Source organism: Pseudonaja textilis, chromosome 4 (genome assembly GCF_049901715.1).
Source record: "Pseudonaja textilis isolate UNSWEBS1 chromosome 4, rPseTex1.2, whole genome shotgun sequence".
Taxonomy (NCBI): Eukaryota; Metazoa; Chordata; class Lepidosauria; order Squamata; family Elapidae; genus Pseudonaja; species Pseudonaja textilis.
In genome coordinates, this window is record NC_141993.1 from 14,506,951 (window position 1) to 14,523,595 (window position 16,645).

The following is a 16,645-nucleotide window of genomic DNA, read 5'->3' on the forward strand; positions in this document are numbered from 1 at the left end:
GGAGGAACATGCTGCTTCAGCTGTCGAAGCCACCTAATAGACGACCTAGTAAAAAAGGATGAGGCGGTGGCAAACCGAATGGCCCAAGCATCAAACTGGTGCGCCCGTCGCAGCGCCATCTCTGCTTTCTTGTCCTCCGGCCTTAAGGCTTTCAGAGAGTCTGTGGGGTTAGACGAGGATGCCAGTCTGATAATAGGGTCATCCACCTCGGGGGTGTCTAGCATGGTGGAGAAGTCTATGTCGAGATTAAAAAATCTCTTGTCCTGCCCTGACGGGGTGGAGGGGAGACTGGAAGAGGCTAACTGTTTCGCCACTAGATCGGAGAAGATTGGAGGGACTGACACAACTTCGGCCTCCACCGCTGGCTGCCTGAAAATGGCATCCTCTGGAGCCCCAGAGGCTGCTGGCGAGGAATCAGAAGATGGCTGGGGAGTTAGGCCTGAGATATTCTTTGCTTTGAACAGCAAGGACTTAAATAAATGAGGCTTGAACAGGCCTACAAGGGAGGGCTGGTCGGGGGAGATGCCCTCATCCTCCGACATGTCCCCTTCCAGCTGTTCCACTTCGGAAAAGGGCTCAGAATAATGGAGGGACCCCCTCTCTGACCCTTCCTCTGCCCCGTAGGGTGCAAAGGCCATTTCCTCTTCCTCGTCCTCCTCTTCCTCCCCTTCTGGGAAAGGAGGGTCCCCTTGGGAAGGTACCTGTCTGTGGAGAGTCACCGGTCTGGGTAGAGGTTCTCCGGAGGCAGAATCAATCTCGGGTGCCATTGCTTGAGAGGCTGTCTTGGACAACTGTTGCATACCTTCCGCGATCCCCTGGCGGATGGCAAGCTGCATCCATTCCTTAACGCTGTCAGGGATGACGCTAGTTGAAGGGTCTTCTGGGCATAGGCAAGCAGCGGTGGGGTGAAGGTCACCTCTGGAGTTCGAGTGGCCCGGGGGCTCTGGACAGGTGTGTTGTGCCTGTAGAGAGAAGGTTGTTCTGGCAAAGGGGGAGGTTGGTTAGAGGTAGAGGGAATAGAAGCTGGAATTACAGAATGAGAGTCCCTGGAGCGCCTATCAAACTCCTTTTCCAGAGCTCTGTGGCGCCTCAGGGCGTCCCTTTCAGAGGCTGTGGTAGGTTCCTTGGCCCTTTTGCGCAGATGGTGAGTTTTAGACTTAGCCTTTAGGGAAGGCCCTCTGGGATTTTCCTCTGCCATTATAACCAAAAGGTAGAAACAAGGTATATTGAATATGAAGGCGGTTGGCACGCCTAGAAATGCAGTCCACAATGGGAGCCGGGTATGCTATAGTTGAGCCACGTCCCCCTTTTGGAAATTTTTTTAGATAGTGATATATATATATATATATCACTATTTATTTATTTATTTTGGAAAAAGGAAAAAAACACCTCTAACGGTTTACAATAAAAAAACTGCACCAAATTATCAAAAAAAGGAACTAAATTATTACTAAAATATAAATGGTTTTTTGTTTTGTTTTTTAAATAGAGAAAAATTAAGATGAAAAAACTATCTCTAAACAACCAATTTAACCAAATGAACGCTGAGGCCAAACTTTAAACACGAAAAAATATACCAGGAAAGAAATTGTAAAGGCCTCTGAGGCTGCCTCCCAACAACCTGGGAAGTAGGTGCCTGTCTTCGCCTCTGAGCAGGCTGCGGAATGCCAACAATTAAAATGGGGCAACAGGGCACAAAGCCACAACACCCCTTCTGAAATAAAAGCTCCCACAGGCCTGTAGGGCCTGCTATGGGGCTCTATCAACGTCGCAGCAATTTGAGCCTGGGCAAAATGGCGCCCACCACGAGGCGCACCTAAAAGTGGCTGGACGCAGGGTTCAGAGACAGAATAGCCCTAAGAAAAAGGCAGTCAGCTAAAAGGATTGAGCTGAACAAACAAGGGCTAGGAAAAGGCATTCGTGGGGGGAAGACACAACGCGCACTAGGAGAGCGTGATCGCAAGCCACTGCTTAAAAGCAGGAATGGCTTGAAACGGCAGGAAAGAGGGAAGGGGGGGTGGGGGGAGCAAAGGCTCTAAAACCCCTCTATCTCCCCCCTGAGGGGCAAAACTTCGCTCTTTACACACAACTAAAACTCAAAAGCGCAGGGACCAAGGAAAGAAGCCAAAACGAAACGATCAAACCTGAAAGTGAAACAGAAATCCTGAAACGACCAAGGAGAATGATCTATAGCTGCCTGTCTCTTGCGAGGCTGAGCTAAAAACTGGGGAACGCATGGAGAAGCCACGTGGTGGGAGGAGTGTTCCTCAATTATAGCTCAGCCTGCAATTGGTGAAGACTAGAGCACCTCCCACTCTCTGGATGCTCGAAGCAGCTCGATTGAGAATAGAAAGGCCTCAGATTTGATCCATCTAAAAAAAAATTGGATGCAAAGCCTATGTGCATATCCCAAAAGGGAAATGTACAAAATGGGATACGTGCAAAGGACAGTGTGCTTGTGGGATACAGAATTCTACACCAAGACACAAACAAGATAACCATCACCAGAGGTGTAATTGTTGATGAAACTTCAGTGGGTTCAAAATTTCATGAACTAACAAAAATATTCAAAACTGAGGGAAATTTCACATCAGTGTCACATGAAGATAAGCAACAAAGTGACATAAAAATATAAATTAACACAGACTATCCAAATACTGTACAAGAAAACGTGCCACAAGAGGCGTCAATCAGGAAATCCACCAGAAGCAACAAAGGCATCCCAGCCAAACCTCTGTCCTATGTTGCTGGTGTATCATTAAAACCAGTGTCAGATTCATGGGTTAAGTTGCAAAGACTTCCAACCCATGAGAAACTAAAGTGGATCAGTGCTGCTGATGAAGAGATAACATCTTTTAACAAACTGCAGTAATGGACATTTTCAGCAGTACTTCATGGAATAACATGAGGAGTACTTGTCGAATGGGGGTGCTGGAATACAGTGTTCATGTATTTTGTACAACTACAGCAGTATTCAGTAGAGATATATATTCTTCACCCAGTAGATGTCAGTGTTATAAGTTTGTAATTGCATCTATGGTATACTCTATGCTAGAGGTGTCAAACCCTAGTTCTCTAACTATTTAAGCTTTAGTCAAGTGTAGTCTTGGCAAAACAAATGGCCTTTGCTAGATGACTGATTGGGACAGTTGACATTTGGCAACTGGCACATATTTATGATGGTTGCATTGTCCCAGGGTCATGTGATCATCTTTTGTGACCTTGTGACAAGCAAAGGCAACAGGGAAGTCAGATTCACTTAACAATTGTGTTACTAACTTATCAACTTCAGAGTTTGCTTAACAACAGTGGCAAGAAAGGTTGTACAATGGGGCAAAATTCACTTAACAAATGTCTCATTCAGCAACAGAAATTTTGGACTCTGTAGTGGTCCTAAGTTGAGGACTATCTGTATTCTATGTTCCTCCATATCCAAATTTGAAGTGCAATACTGTAAAGAATACAGTCTGCCAAACCATAAACTGTAAACAGAACATCCACTACATGAACATTGCTGCTTTCATTGTATGCTCCCTTTCTGCCTTTTTGCTACTTACATTCCCATGCAAAATTAAATATGTTTTAACTTTGCATCCCATGTGCAAAATAGCTACGTTTAAAGTGACAAGAAATTTTGGCTTAACATTAGTGAGTAGCTATCATATTATGAGATAAATAAGGAGCATTGTATATGTACATAAGTCCTCTGTAGAGCTGGGGATCAAACCACCCATGGATTCATAGAGTTCTTCATCACAACTGGGGTTCAGCGAACATTTCATCAGTAGGTCAGCAGATACATGAGCCATGGACTCATAAATAGAGCCATCTTCCTCCCCCTGCATTAACTCCTCTTTTATGTGAGTTTTCAGCATATCTGCTGTCTCCTGCAAGAAAAAGAAAAGCAAATAGTCTCTCTCTAGGACAGTAATGATTGCTTGATTAATGCAATCTGTTCAAAACATAGTCCTACTGAATCTAATTTAAAAGTAGCAAGTGTATCATGTATAAAACAACAGAATCATAGAATTACAGAGTAGGAAGAGACACAAAGATCATCTAGCCAGCTGCAAAGTGTAGGAATCAGTTAAACTTTCCATGAGAGATGACTACCAGGCCCTTCTTAAACACTACTATGATACCAGATGCAGTGAAAAGGACCTCTCCATTCCTGCTCTGGATTCTCCCTGTTTGTGGGCTCTGATAGCTGCCTAAGCCGCCCTGGAGGGGAGGCGAAGCTAAGGAGGGATGCTCTGTGAGGCTACGGGAGAGATCGCAATCTTGTGTTGAGTCTCGGAGCTTTTTCCCTCTACGCCATGACAAAGAGAAGAGACACGGCCAAGATGGCTGCCATGAAGTTGGGACAGCCATGGAACATCTAAGAAAAGTGCTGGAGTGAAGTTGGTGAACAGATGGAACTGGGTGAGAAGAATCTTTTTTTATTCAAATCTTTAAACCCCAAAGAGAATCTGGAAAAGGATCCCCAATATCTTTAACCTAGCAGTGACCTGGCACATTGAAAAAATATTAAAAATGAAGGAGGAACTAGATGGAAAAAGACAGAAAAAATTGCTAAAAATATAGAAAATTGAACATCTAAACTGAACAGGCATTTAACTAGACAGGCATTTTGAAACTCTGGAAGTGTTTACCCAAAAATTAACACCACCTTTATATCGTGGAAAAATGGAGGAAATGGCTTGATATTGAAATTTAAATAAACAGCACCACCTGTTGATGAAAGGAAGAATAGCATATTCCCAAAACTGTTCATTGGAGAATTAAACACAGAAGAAAATATTGCTGAAAAGACCTCTGAGGATTAAGCATAAAATTGAAAGATTTAAGGTGCATTTCAGAGGTACAGGCAGACTAAACTAGGGATAAAGAAACAAGAACATTGGACTGTTAGAGAAGTTTTTGTAGATTTGAATATATGATTTTTGGACTATTGGATAAAAGAGGGATTTAATAAAACTCAACAAAATGCTTCATCAAGAAGAATGGACTGGAATTTGGGAAGAGGTGACGTCGGCAATTCAAAGTACAAGGGGGACACTGACAAGACATTGCCAGAAAATTATGGGAAGACTGGAGAACATAGGTGAAAAGCTGGAAAATACAATGCAAAAGTCAGTGAGTGTTCAAGGCGCCCAAGAAAAGGAAGAGTCAGCTGAAAGAGGAGATGAAAAAATGGAACAGACAAAACAAATGGGACAAGAGGAAAAAAAAGAGATAATAAAAACAATAGGGACGGATGATATAAGCCTAGCGGAGCTGGCAAGGTCATCTCAGAACCACTGCACCATATCTTTCAAAAATCCTGGAGCACCAGAGAACTACCAGAAGACTCGAAAAGAGCTGATGTGGTTCCCATCTTCAAAAAAGGGAAAAAAACAAACCCAGGAAACTACAGACCAATCAGCCTAGCATCAATACCTGGGAAGATACTGGAAAAGATAATAAAAAACCCAGATCTACCAACATCTAGAAACAAGTAAAGTAATAACTAGCAGTGAGCATGGTTTTGTTAAGAACAGATCATGCCAAACCAATCTTATTTCATTCTTCAACACAGTAACTAAATTAGTAGACCAGCAAAATACTGTGGACATAATATATTTAGATTTCAGCAAGGCATTCGACAAAGCAGACCACAACCTACTTCTTAGCTAGAAAAAAAGCTAGAAAAAAGTGGAATAGATAGCACCACCACTAGATGGACTCGCAACTGGCTGACAAACTGTACTCAATGAGTAGTCCTTAATGGGTCTAAGTCTACATGGAGGGAAGTAAGCAGTGGGGTGCCACAAGGTTCCATCTTAGGCCCAGTACTCTTTAATATCTTCATTAATGACTTAGATGAGGGAATAGAAGGGGAACTTACCAAATTTGCACAATGATACTAAGCTGGCAGGAATAGCTAACACCCAAGAAGATAGGCTCAAGATCCAGAGGGATCTTGACAGACTAGAACGCTGGGCCATATCTAACAAAATAAATTCAATGTAGAGAAAAGTAATGTCCTACACTTAGGCAAGAAAAAACAAAAGTACACATATAGACTGGGTGAAACCAGGCTTAATAGCAGTAACTATGACAGGGATCTTGGAGTCTTAGTGGACAACCAGCTAAATATGAGCCAGCAGTGTGCAGCAGCAGCCAAAAAAGCTAATGCAATCCTAAGTTGTATTAACAGAGGGATACAATCAAGATCAAGGGAAGTACTATTATAAAGCCTTGGTAAGACCACACCTAGAGTACTGCATCCAGTTTTGTTCACCACATTACAAAAAAGATGTTGAGACTCTAGAAAGAGTACAGAGAAGAGCAATCGGGATGATTAGGGGACTGGAGACTAAAACATATGAAGAACGGTTACAGGAACTGGGCTTGGCTAGTCTAGTAAAGAGAAGGACCAGGGGAGACATGATAGCAGTCTTCCAATATTTGAGGGGCTGCCACAGAGAGGAGGAAGGGGTCAAGCTATTTTCTAAAGCGCCTGTAGGCCAGACAAGGAATAATGGATGGAAACTGTACAAGGAGAGATTTAACCTGGAAATAAGGAGAAACTTTCTGACAGTGAGATCAATCAACCAATGGGACACCTTGCCCTCGGAAGTTGTGGGAGCTCCATCACTTGAGACTTTCAAGAAGACATTGGACTGCCATTTGTCAGAAATGGTGTAGGGTCTCCCGCTTGGGTGGGGGGTTGGACTAGATGACCTACAAGGTCCCTTCCAACTCTGATTATCTGTTATCTGTTAAGGAAAATATAAAATAAATTTGGGAAGATTTTTATGGAGAGTCAGGGGCAAGAGCAGATATTTTGAAAACTAGATCATGGAAAAGGGAAGAGAAGGGAGAAAAACTTAAAATGAGTAGCCAAGATGTAGGCACAGATAGAAACAAAGACCCAAGAGGCAAGCTAAAAAATGAATAATTAAAGCTTTAAGGTGGATAAGAGATGATGATTAGAAAAGGGAATTTAATTAAATAAAGTAAATAAATTAAATATAATAAAAAAGAATAGAGGGAATTTAGAGAAAGGGGGTTAATAAAATACACATTTTTATATAACAAGGGAAAGTAGTAATAAGGGAGGAAATTATATTTAATGAACGTAATGTGTGTGTATATTAGTTAAAGGTAATAAATATGATCAATATTTTATTTGTATTAAAATGCATGATATGCAGAAGGTGATTGCTATAAAATACATTGTAAGATAGAATATTTAAATAATGAGGTATTATAAATAGAATAAGTATACAGTGAAAGATTTTAATTTGACATAACCAATGATATTATTATTAGAAGTCTATTAGTTTGAAAAATGAAATAAATATGGATAATATTCTATAAAAGATGGTACGATTAAGTATATTTAAATAATATGATGATTAGCATAAGCAGAATAGGGTGATTGTCATGAAGATAATATGTTGAAATATATTAACAGTAAAAGATATGATACTTAAGAAAGGGTGGCTGGTATAAAAATAACATGGAAATAATGGATAATTGAACAATGAAAGATTATAAATTATAAATTAATACAAATATGTACATTATTATTTGAATTCTATAAGCTTGTTAGATGGAACAAATATGATTAATATCAATTTATTTGTATTGAAATGTATGACACTCAGGTACCACATTCACACACTGATATGTTTGTAAAAAAAAATAAAAAAACTTTAGAAAAAAACACCTCAAAGATGGAGAACTGTCTCAGGTGCACAGTGGTGGGGCCCTGCGCATAAGGCAGCAGCCCAGGGACAAGGCGCCAGTGCAGCACCGGAGGGTCAGGGAGGGTGCTGAAGTGAGCAGGTGTCTTGCCTGCATTTCCCATGCTGGCTGCCCATTCCTGGCCAGAGCTGGAATGCTGCTGCATGTAAATGCCAGTAGATGCCAGCTTTCCCTCCGGTGGGTCTGGGAAGCTGCTGGAGAGAGATGGGCCTATTTCAGTGCCTGGTGCCCAGATGTCCTTGCTTCCCCCAAGCATTTCTTTGCCTACCTGATTTCCATCTCTGTCGCGTTTCTCCACTGTGTTTCCCGCCATCGTATGCAGGGAAACAAAAGTTTATGGGACTTTTTAAAAAAAGTTAAATCAATCAAGTCCAACTTCTCACACAAAAAAAAGATCTTGCAAAGTTGGACTTGATTGATTGAACTTTTTTTTTTTAGTCCCACAAACTTGTTTCCCTGCACATGGTGAAAAATGCAATGGAGACACCTGACAGAGCTGGAAATCAGATAGGTAAAGAAATGCTTGGGGGAAGTGGGGACATCTGGGCGGTAGAGCAAGCTCCACAGCACGGCGCTGTAATGAAACGGAAAATGGAATGCCTGGTGTGAGGGAAAGAGGAGGCCGTTTTTCCTCGTTCTTCTCCCTGTTTCTCCTCCTCCCCTCATGCTGGCCATTCCATTTCCTATTTCTTCATTGCAGCGCAGTGCCCAGGATCCACTTTGATAGCCAGGTGTGTGTGTGTCAATTTAACAACTGGTTCACACAGGGTCAGGTTAGCCATCTCGGAGGCTGATCCCACATGTGCAGTGGAGCTGGAGAATGGGGATGGGCCACGCCTCCCACAATAGCCAACCTGACCCTGGGCAAACTAGTTGTTAAATTATTTGAATCTCACTATTGAATCTTACCATCAGGAAATTATATTCAAATAAAATCTTGGTAGCTGCAACTTATAGCTGTTTAGGTTTGGCTCTGGATTTTGTAATCATGGAAAATAGTTCTGGACCATCTTCCCTGTAACTTCTCCTTATATACCTGAACACAGCTATCATAACTCCATTCATTCTCATTTCTTCCAGACTGAACATCTCTAGTTCCTTCAGCCTATCAACTTAGGGCATCTCTTTAAGTACTTGTATCTTCTTCACTATTTTCCTCTGAACTTTCTCTAATCTAATATCTATTTGGAAATACAAGGCTCAGTTCTCTGATATTTATCATTCAGCTTGTTGTCAGTGATCACCTCAAAGTCCTTCTCTAATGTATTAACAAGTCATGTATTCCCATATTATATAGCTGTCCTAGATTTTTTTCTTTCTAAATGTAATATTTTAATTAAGAAAGTTTATTATATATTGCACATTACATCTTCAGAATATTTTGGTTACAAGAATCCAAGGAAAGTTCAACAAAACTGTGTCTTCCAGTTCTACTCCTTTTTAAAAAGATACTAGTTGATATCTGCAATGTAGCTATATATAACCCACAGTGATTGTGCATACTTCAATTCCTCTGTGATCCTTTAGAATCTAATATAACCCATGCAGATTTTTTCGTATGTGAAAACCAAAGTATCAAATATCTCCAGATCTAATTCAAAAATTCCATTTAGATTAATGGTGAGGACTCCTTAAAATCTGTCTTTCAAATTATTATTTCACTACAAGAATAGCCCCTTCATCTTCTGGAACACTAAATATCATTCACATGTTTATTATTGTGGAATAAGACCACACATATATCACTGAAACCTTCAAATCTATTGTTTCTATGTGAGTTATGAACTGTTAAATTACAGTACTTTTTTCCCATTATAACGGAGAGAAAAAATATTTTTACCACATATTCATCAATGAATTGGCGGAGATCTTTGAAGCCATGCTTTTCAGCAATGTTGTTAGGATAGTGACCATACTTGTTGGCAACACTATACGCCTGCAGAGCTCCTGGGCATGTAAGCAACAGGGCTGTGAGATTTTTTAAACCATATTTTGCAGCAAAGTGCAGCAGAGTTGGTAGCTCTTCATCTCTTTGACCTGAAAGAAAAAGGAGGAAAATGTAATTTCTTATAGAGCTATGCCACCGGTGACAAATTAAATAATGGAAAAAGCCTAAATCTAATTTCAACTTTTGTTTATCATGTGCGGACTATTGGCTTGTCCTGTAGACTCCCTGTAAGCATAGGACTGCCAACCCAGGTCATGTGGCATTTTTGGGGAGGTGGGGGTCACGGCTACTCTGCAAGATCTGATAAAGCACTTTCTAGAATGCAACATGCAACATACAAGAGTATTGTACATTAAATCAGTTCTTAAATATAAAATGAGTCATGTGTTGATGTACAAAGCTGGCAACTGATATATTGGCATGGGTGACTTGGGTCAGTTGCTCTCTTTCAGACCAAATCATGTCACAGGGTTGTTGTTGTGGGGAAAATTGGTGGAGGAAAGAATATTAGATATATTCACCACTTTGAGTTATTTATAGAAATAATAAAGGAGGGATAAAAAAAAAATCTATAAATAAAAAATGTGAAACTTTTTTTTCTGCTACCTTTTATTACAATAATTAAACTTGTCTATTAAAGTATGAATTTTTAAATAAATAAACAGCAATCAATAAATAAGGGCATTATTTCTGAGCTACGCTTTTTCTTAAAAGAATACTTCAGTAATAGAACCAGTATTCTGTCCACATTGTCATGGTTCCGAGTAATGCTCTTAACCAATTCAAGACTCTAAGGCCTTGGTTTCCTCAAAAATCTGGTTCATTGGGTACATCATAGGCACGGTCAAAGGTGAAACCAACACTGAATATTTCCTACATTTTTGGTATAAAGGACAGCTGCTGTCCACCCCCCTTGTGTCAGAGGTCACCAAGCAGGTGATGAACTTCTCAGCACTCCCCCCTGCCGTTGCTAGGCCATGCTGATTTAGCCTTGGTTTTCAGGCGCCTTATTGTTGTTAAGTCTAGCACATTAGAGAAAAACATTCTACATTCCATAAGTCCCCTCCCCCCCATAAGTACTGTATGGCAACTAAGACACGAAGCAAGAAAAATATGGCTTCAGCTAGAATCGTTTTGAGAGATGACACACATCTCTCTTTAGTTTCTTAAAATATGCATTTTAGGAATTGGCTTGGAACTCTGCTAGTTGCTCTAGTTGCTTGGATTGTGCAAGACAGTCACACATGCCCAACTCTTTCATATAACATATGCTTTTGCATAACATAGTAGCACTTGAATTTAGTATAGAATAATTCATATAGGCTTTTTTCTCCAAATCACAATTATACTCACTAGTAATATTTTCTTCTTCCAATTGGTTGATTCCTAAGAGGTGCAAACCACTGGCAGGAAGGTTTTTTTTCAATGATTCTGTGAGAATTTTGTCCAGAGCTTCTGTGCTATAAGGTACAATCTTAAATGCCTGGATGTAAGAAGAGAACAATCACCAATTATGTATACCCTGTACTGGTTCAATGTATTCAGAATTTGTCTGTGACTTTAAAAATGGAAGAAATTATTAGCATTTAATAATATTAAAACAAAATGATCATCTATCACCATGCTGTACTCAGCTTAATTTACCTGAGTAAATTAAATGATGTTGTGGATATTCTGACATGGTGCTTGGAGGCTGTGGAAGGCTGGATGGAGAACAGGCTTCAACTGAACCCTGGTAAGATGGTTATCATATCTGGGGGATTTATCATTTTTGGTCTTGGATGGAGTTGCCCTGCCGCAGATAGATCCAGTAGATAATCTGAGGGAAAACCTGGATTTACAACTCCTGCTCAAGGAGTAGACAGCAGTCACGGCTAGGAAGGCTTTTGCTCAACTTTGTGTTGTGCACCAATTGCACCCCTTCCTATATCGGAGGCCCTTCTCTCAATCATTCATGCCCTGATCATCCTCTGAAGGACTATTGCATAGGGCTCCACATAGGGCTACCCTTGAGGAGTATCCAGAAGGTGGAGTCGGCACAGAATGTGGCTATGCAGGCAATTCTGGATGTCCCAAGGACTGAGACCGTAAAACCTTTGTTGCATGAACTGCATTGAGTGCTTATTTGCTGATTACCTGAAGAAGCATCTTTTTCCAATTACATTGACTCACTCTACCCTATCAGGCAAAATGGGTATGCCATGTTAGTTGAAGAATTTTGACTGACAGGATCTAGAAAGAGAGCCTTCACTTCAGAGAGCCTTCTCCATGACCTATAAAACATCCTCCATCCAGAGATGAAATTGGCATCCAGTCTCTTGGCCTTCCAAAAAGTAAGAAAACCTGTCTCTGCCAACTTGCCTGGGGGTTGAAAAGTGGCATGCCTCTAAGGTGGGGGAGGATTTGGTGACTTAAGGGTACTCCCTCCAATTTAATCTTTGTTTTACTTGTTTCTCATCCTATTTGGATTTTATTTTAATTGTATGGTTTTATATGGTTTATATGGCAGCCCAGAGTCACTTAGGTGCTACTGGCTCTCGCTGCTCCCTAAGAAGGAATAATCCTTGACTACATAGGTTTAGGGAAAAGGTACTTTAACTAGAAATACTGAGTGCAGCATGGATGAGGCAAGGTCTAAGGAAAAACCATGCAAAAATTGTATATTGAAAGCAATCCCCAATGTCCAACACCCCCCCCCGGAAGAGCAGTCCAATCAGGTCTCATTCTGATGTTTTGGGAAATTGGTGCCTCAAATGCCTGTGTAAATTCCTTTCCCAGGACTGGCATCCTTGAAGCTTGGCAAATGGCTCTGTTTGGCACCCCTGATTCCTGTTAGTGTCCATACTCCGATAGCATTCTTTCACACCACCAGCACACATCCCCTCCCGGATGCTCCCTTCCCCCTAGTTATGGCAGTTGCTAGTGAGCTTCAAAGAAGGCGAAGATGAGCAGCTGACATGGGTGATCCCTAAATTTGATAAATAAAATAAGTTTGTAGTAATACTAAAAGCAATGTTGCATATTTAGACAGTGGCAGTCAACTGATGGCTGATATGAAAATGAATGTTCTTATGCTACATATATATACAATTTTTGTATATATACCTACCAAACTACCAAACATTTAGAAGTCATCAGGTAATAAATATGGGAAAAGTAAATATAGTAATACAGGTAGTCCTTGATTTACAAACAGTTCATTTAGTGACCATTCAAAATTACAATGGCACTGAAAAAAGTGACTTATGACCATTTTTCACAGTTACAATCTTGGTAGCATCCCCATGATCATGTGATCAAAATTCAAATGCTTGGCAACTGATTCATACATATGACCATTACTGTGTGCCAAGGTCATATGATCACCTTTTGCAGCCTTTTGACAAGCAAATTTAATGGGGAAGCCAGATTCATCTAACAACTGGGTTACTAACTTATCAATTACAGTGGTTCCAAGGGTGGGATTCAGCAGGTTCTGACCAATTCTGGAGAACCGGTAGCGGAAATTTTGAGTAGTTCGGAGAATCGGCAAACACCACCTCTGACTGGAGATTTTACAGTAGCCTTCCCCTGCCACACCCATCAAGCCACGCCCACAAAACGGTAGTAAAAAAAAAATGAATCCCACCACTGTGGTTAACATAACAACTGTGGCAAGAAAGGTCATAAAATGGGGCAAAACTCACTTAGCAACAGAAACTTTCGGCTCAATTGTGGTTATAAGTCAAGAACTACCTATATTTTAATATACAGCTTCTAACAACATTACTACAGAAATGCAGCTATGTTGTAGAGCAGGCTTGTCCAACCTTTCACCTTCCCTGGGCCACATTAGAAGATGAAAATTTGGTTTGGGCCGCACATAAAATAAAATAACAGTAACGATACCTGATCATCCAAAAAAAACATAGAAAACATAGTTAACATATTAAATTTATTTGGAAATGAAGTTAGTGAGATGTTTGACATTGTTTCTCAGCCACCAATGCATCCATATTTGCTTCGATGGAACTTGTTGCAATTCTCAGTGAGTGCTCAAGGTGCTCATCAGATATTTTGGCTCTGACGGCACCTGCCTTTTCTGTTGCTGCTTGGCGTGGCGCTCGCCTCGCCCCGCCTCGCGCCTGCCTCTCCTCCTCCTCCTCACTGGCTCGTCCTCTTGCACGAAGGTTGGGGTGGGCACTGGGCCGCATTACCAGCTGACTTGGGCCGCATGCGGCCCATGGGCCGCGGGTTGGACAAGCCTGTTGTAGAGGTTCTTATATATTTACATCTCAAGCTACATGAAATTAAAAATGTTCATGTCTGAAGTCCCCTTCCTTTATTCTTTGTTTGAATTTAGGAAACTTAAATCAGGGATATTGAATACTGAGAAGAATAATGCATGCCCAGAGTCATGCTAATTACCACTTCCCTGTCCAAAGGCAAGCATACAAATTTGAGAAACTATCATGTTCTGAAAAAATGGATTTATCAGTTGTGGATCTTCACATTCCCCTCAAACGAAGGAGCTCAGAGGTCTGGTTCTGATCCCAAAATCATGCCACTGCCATAAATGCCCACTTGCGTACACACCAATCCATTAAAGTCAGAGAGAAACTCATGCAATTGAAACAGCTTTTCTTTCTAAAAAGAAAAATGCTGTAGATGTAAGCAAGAACTGTCACTCATGCACTATTGGTCACCTTATGGTTGGACTATTGTAATGTACTCTTCGACCAAACCAGTTGGAAGATACTGCAGGTACAGAATGCAGTAGTGCAGGTAGTGTCAAGTAGGCTTCAGAATGCCCCTGTGACACCACTACTGCATAAATTATACTGGTTAACTGTGAACTTCCAGGCACAATTCAAGATGCTGGTTGTTACCAATATAGCCCTATATGGTGTAGAGCCAGATTATCTTTAATAGTCTCCTTGAGGTTTCCAGATTATCACAATTAAACAAAACCATACAATTAAAAATATCTTTTTTCTAATAAACACACTATATATTTTAGCAAGAAACAAGTTTCCTGAATCCTCCACTTATTTATTTCTCAAAAGATGCTTCTGCTACTTACTCATGCCTCAAGTTTACAGTTGGTCCTATCTTTCTACTATCTAAATCAGGGGTGTCCAACCTTGGCAACTTTAAGACTTGTGGACTTCAACTCCAGCTTTGCTGGCTGAGGAATTCTGGGAGTTGAAGTCCACAAGTCTTAAAGTTGCCAAGGTTGGACACCCCTGATCTAAATGATATAACAAGCTCTCTCTTGTTCCCCCCCCCTTCCTAAAGCAGGGAGGTTATTTACTTAAAATGCCCCATTAAAATTAAATTTCACCTGACACATGAATTCCACTGGATTTGCTGCAGTAGACAACAAGTTGCTAATTTCTTCCATGTCAGTATAGTAATTGATGTTTGATTCAGCTATCATTAAATCTCCAGAAAACAGTTTCAAACATACAGTTCCAGGTGATAAGTCTGTGAAGGGCAAGAGAAGTTCAGCAATAATCAGTACATAAAAGGAAACTCATACATCGTGTTGAAAGAAGCGGTGGAAAAAAGGGTCAGCAAATACACATGTAAACTGGATACCTCCCTAACTCTAAATTAAGCAAAATGCCCAGAGTTGTTAAACATGATGAGACCTTGAGTGGGAAAACAAGTCTATATGTTAAAAAAAACCCCACATGCTGTGGGAAAAAATGGGCAAAGAACTTCCATTTCTGAATCAAGTGAGTCTTTGTTCTTTACAGAATTGAAAAGCTAAAGTCAGAAAAGTGCCCATGCAGAAAATGCTGCTGCTTAGAATCAAGCAACAGTCCATGTTTTTAATTCTACTTTATAGTTTTATGTTAATTTTTAGTGATAAAATCTATCATTTTAACTGCTGTTTCAAGATCAGTTTAAGTTCCATCCAAATTAAAAAGCTTCAGAAAATAGCATCACCTGGACAACTTTCACTGATTAATAGATGGGAAATCACCAAGTTAATTTGGGGCCAAAGACTAGAAGAGAAAATTAAGCATTTCAGGAAGCAATGATAAAATGCTTCCTTACTGTTGCCAAGAAAACTACACAGATGAATCCAGGGGTGGGATTCAAATTTCTTAACCACCAGTTCCGTGGGCGTGGCCTAATCTGTGGGTGTGGCTTGGTCATGTGACTGGGTGGGCATGGCTTGCTGACTGGGCGTGGCTAGGTGGTCATGTGACTGGGTGGGCTTAGCTGGGTGGCCATGTGACTGGCAAACCAAATATAAGTGGTCCTTGCTTAATGGCCAGTTGTTTAGCAAGTGTTCTAATTTATGACTTACCTCCCCAGAGCTACTTGACCTGTTTTTGACGTTTTGACAGCTATACATACAAACACACACTTATGACCAGTTACAACATCTCACACAGTCTTATGACTGAGGTTTTCTATGTTTGTTGCCAATTTCCAACAATTCCTTCTGGTTTCCAGTTAAAAATGCCCACTGAGGAAAATGGACTTGTTTAACAACCAGTGATTGCTTAATGACCACAAGGTTCACTACCATGGTGTTTGCCTAACCCAGGGGTCTGCAACCTTAAAACCTCAAAGAGCCATTTTTCTATTTTCTTTTAAACAGGTATCTCTGTCTCTTTCTTTCTTTCTTTCTTTCTTTCTCTTTCTTTCTTTCTTTCTTTCTTTCTTTCTTTCTTTCTTTCTTTCTTTCTTTCTTTCTTTCTTTCTTTCTTTCTTTCTTTCTTTCTCCCTCTCTCTCTCATCTGTTTCTCTTTCTTCCTCATCTCTCTTTCTCTTTCTCCCTCTCTCTGTTTCTCATTTCTTTCTCTCTCTCATCTACAACTGCTAAGATTGGAAGCTGTTTTTTTATAATCCTATTTCTTTGCAGTTTTTTTCACACACATTTGTGTATATGTATCCAATACTCTTTCTTCCTTTCCGCTATGTATTCAAAATGGGCAATGATTT

At 40.5% G+C, this 16,645-nt stretch overlaps 1 protein-coding gene across 13 annotated transcripts in view; it reads right to left on the bottom strand.

Moving 5' to 3' along the window:
* The window catches only part of PIK3AP1 (phosphoinositide-3-kinase adaptor protein 1), a 143,432-nt gene that overhangs the window by 66,553 nt on the left and 60,234 nt on the right, over positions 1-16,645 (bottom strand). For all 13 annotated transcript variants that reach the window (XM_087933867.1, XM_026711031.2, XM_087933862.1 and 10 more), the window contains 4 exons: positions 15,027-15,169; positions 11,057-11,186; positions 9,596-9,792; positions 3,698-3,887 (listed from right to left, as the gene is read on the bottom strand). In XM_087933867.1, coding sequence (XP_087789993.1) covers positions 3,698-3,887; positions 9,596-9,792; positions 11,057-11,186; positions 15,027-15,169 — 660 coding nt within the window. The remainder of the gene's footprint in view (positions 1-3,697; positions 3,888-9,595; positions 9,793-11,056; positions 11,187-15,026; positions 15,170-16,645) is intronic.